The following is a 3,452-nucleotide window of genomic DNA, read 5'->3' as shown; positions in this document are numbered from 1 at the left end:
ATATAATTAATTTAATTTTTTGGATGTAACAAAGTAACTAGTTTATGGGGAAAACAACTTTAATTTGTGGATGTTAAATGCATGAAAATAAATACTAAGTGAGTAGTTCTTGGGAGTATGCACCAAATTATCAATTGTGCATGTTTTTTTTTGTAATAGTCAGCACATGAGTTCACCTATGACCCCATTCAAAGATTTCAAAACACAAGAACATCAAGACTTCTCACTGACAATGAAAGTCCCAATGCAAGACTCGTGTATGTCCTGACAAAGTCTGTGTCTCTGTTGCCTCCTTAGGATTAATAGACTACAATTTCCACTGTTTCCGGAAGGCCATCCATGAAGTATTTGAGGTGGGCGTCTCCACCCAGCGTCCCCAGACGGTGGGCTCGCCCTGCACCAAGGCCGTCGCACTGAACGGCACGCCGCGCAACACCGTGTAAACACTGATGCTAAATTTAAAAAAACAAAAAAGAGAGGGAAGGAAAGCTGGAGAAGGGCCTGAGAGCCTGTAGAGGAGAGACTACTAAACCGGGGCTCACGCCAATCCCAATCCCTTCGCCCCCAGATTACTGTGAGACGCTGAGACGGCACTGGAGCACAGCGGGGTTAGTGCTTCTCGAGCTGAGATGGAAGGGAAATTCAAGCATTCGTTTCAGTTGAATGCAAGGGCACAGCGTTGGCTGTGAGGAAGTCGAAGAGAGTGAAACTGCACCTGGACAGGAAAAAGGTTCGGGATCTTTCTTTTCGGGTTTCCTAAAGCGGTCAAAGGCCGCGATAAGCTGCTGGTCCCTCTTAACGAACAATGTGAGGAGGGGAAAACAAACCCTTGTTGTCACCGCTTGCTCATGGACAAACGGTGATGTCAGTTTGCAGGAATCTGTCCCGTGATGAACCCACCCCGACCACTTCTATGCTAAATTTAAAAAAAAAAAAAAAAAAAAAAAAAAAAAAGATTTTAAAAAAAGATGGTGGATGTGAACTGCTGGTCCTAACACACACATGTTCAGAGATGGCCTTATGTAGATGAAGCTTGTCTGCAGTGCAAGCATTCTCTCAGCACCACTCACCTCACGCTACCTGAATGCTGCCCAAAACTCGCTTTTTGGTTTCACTCGTGAAGGGAAAACAAGGTTTTATGAGCAGACTGAAAAGGGATTGTGTTGTCCATCTAACTTGGTCTTGTGTGTGTGAATGCAGGTATATATATGTGTGTGTGTGTGTGTGTGTGTGTGTGTGTGTGTGTGTGTGTGTGTATGAAAGGTTTAAATTAGATCCCAGGACCTTTACAGAAAGGGTTTATGTCCTCCTTCTCAATAACAGCAGATTAGCATAATTAAACATTTTTCAATCAGTGAAAGTAACTTTTCTGTGTTGTGTGCCACTGAAAATCAAACTTTTGATTAAGTTTGTCATAGTTAGTAAAAAAAAAAAAAAAAATAGAAATTTGGAAATTGTCTTTAAAAAAAAAAAAAGCACTGCCAAAATGATTTAATGGCTCAGTCAACAGTGAAACAATGAGAACATGTCGTGATGAAAGCCTCATTTGTTGCCATCTAAGAAAGTATTGGGTTGAGACGCAGGACTGGTGCAGGGGTCCACACTCCACATCGTCTGTCTGAAACATTTTGGGATGATTATGATGATGTGAACCGGTTGAAACATGCATGTTTTCCCCCCACCTACAGTTTCAGTCCTGCCCAGAATGATTAACCCATGTTGTGTATTTAGTTTGGCTCTGTTCAGCCGGGTCCACCATAACAAAATGAACCCATTCCAAGCATGCGTCCGTCGGTGTGTTGCCAACCATAACACTGCTCATTGCATTCAAAGGGGAGGAAGTGAAAATGAAGCTAACCAAGACAATTACACGCTTAAACGAGGAGGGATAAAGACCAAATTCCATTACTTTAGCCATTTACAGCGACACACACTATGTTCATGCCTGTGTGTTTATTTCAGGGGTGAGATGTGGGAACTCTGGCTGCTCATAAAGAACAGGAACCTGACTCACGAAGCAGCAATGACGAGTCGTCTTGATCCATTTGTCGAGTAAAATGCCTGTTTTTTTTTTTGTTTTTTTTTGGGGGATTTTACTTGTCAAAGTTATTTTGATAACTCTGTGACATTGCTTCTTGAAACAGGCTCGAGACGTTCAACCTAGTCACCATCGGTCAGCAGAAGATAAACACTTCAGAACTGTGATGGATGATTGATTTCATGTATTGTGACGCTATACTATGTGAAATAAATGAAAATTTAAATTTTAGTTTTGTTGTTATTGGCACAGTAGTACACAAATTCTCTAACGCTATCCTATCTCTTTTAAAAACCTCAAGTCACAAACAATCTGTTGTACTGTTTTATATTACGAGGCAACACGCATTCATTCTCCTTAACATCCCTTAATCCAATGCAAACATACAAGCAAACACAAGATGGCGCTGTAGGATTACTCTACTGTTCCCCCAAAATTAATTGGTAAACGTTTTGGTCCCTTCCACAAGCCCACCAACTGTTTTCATACTTGTTATATTTACAGTTAGCATGCATGCACCACTGTCATTATACAGCCGTCCGTTAAAGCACGACTATAAATGTCAGCAGCTTCTAACACCACAGGGAGCAGTATACGGAGAGCCCTGCAGTATGACGGAGCTATAGAGTGGTTTATTCAGTGATGATGTAATCGGCTGTAGCGCGCATACCATGTTAGGAAGAGAAGGCCGTGTTTTCTGGATCTGTTCTATACATTAACAGTCTAAAATATCTTTTTAACTTTTGCTGAAATGCTTAAAATAGTAAATACAATATCTAATTGTCAAGTTTTCTTGTGTTGGCATTATGAGGGGGGGGGGTAGTGCACATAAAAACAACTCTCTGAATAGCTTCAGCGTGCAAGTTATTCACCAGTTAAGTTAAATAAGCCTCACAGCTACTGTCACGAGCCATTATGTGGGGAGTAGGCGAGACAGCTAAACACCACTTCCACACAATTTAGATGCAATAAAACACTGACAGCTTTTTTTATCCACTTCATTAAGCCAGTAATTTCTTATAAAAATCTCCCGCATTAATCCTGGCCATGGTTTCCCCGCGGTTCCTTAAGATCTCCTCCAACCTTAGCCGCTGTGCTTTGATGCTTACTCAAATAGGCGCTAATTTGAGATAAATTATGCATCCGCATGTAGACTTCCCATGCCAAGGAATATAAAGTGCGACACTCTGAAAGATGGTGAATTAAAGCAAAGTGTGATATCTTGACGTCCTAATGGCAGATAGGTTAGACCTGTCAGCCTGATGGTTTAGTTGATCTGCGAGTCGCTTCGTGTTTCGGGGAAAGGGGAGAGGTCGTGTTTATGATGTTCTGAAGGTTATTTGGACTCATTTGGGAGACTCGTGGGCTGTAGAGCCGGTGCACCGGGCCCTTTAATGGAGTTACTCTATGCTGA

At 41.8% G+C, this 3,452-nt stretch overlaps 1 protein-coding gene across 1 annotated transcript in view; it reads left to right on the top strand.

The window, feature by feature from the left end:
- Positions 1–2,510, top strand: part of rragca (Ras-related GTP binding Ca) — a 14,568-nt gene extending 12,058 nt beyond the window's left edge. The window contains exon 7 of the mRNA XM_031853493.1: positions 298–2,510. Coding sequence (XP_031709353.1) covers positions 298–443 — 146 coding nt within the window. The 3' untranslated portion in view covers positions 444–2,510. The remainder of the gene's footprint in view (positions 1–297) is intronic.
- The last annotated feature ends 942 nt before the right edge of the window (positions 2,511–3,452 follow it).

The sequence above is a fragment of the Anarrhichthys ocellatus genome, unplaced genomic scaffold, assembly GCF_004355925.1.
Source record: "Anarrhichthys ocellatus isolate YVR2014 unplaced genomic scaffold, GSC_Weel_1.0 scaffold13, whole genome shotgun sequence".
Lineage (NCBI taxonomy): Eukaryota > Metazoa > Chordata > Actinopteri > Perciformes > Anarhichadidae > Anarrhichthys > Anarrhichthys ocellatus.
This window is presented reverse-complemented; position numbering and strand designations above follow the sequence as displayed.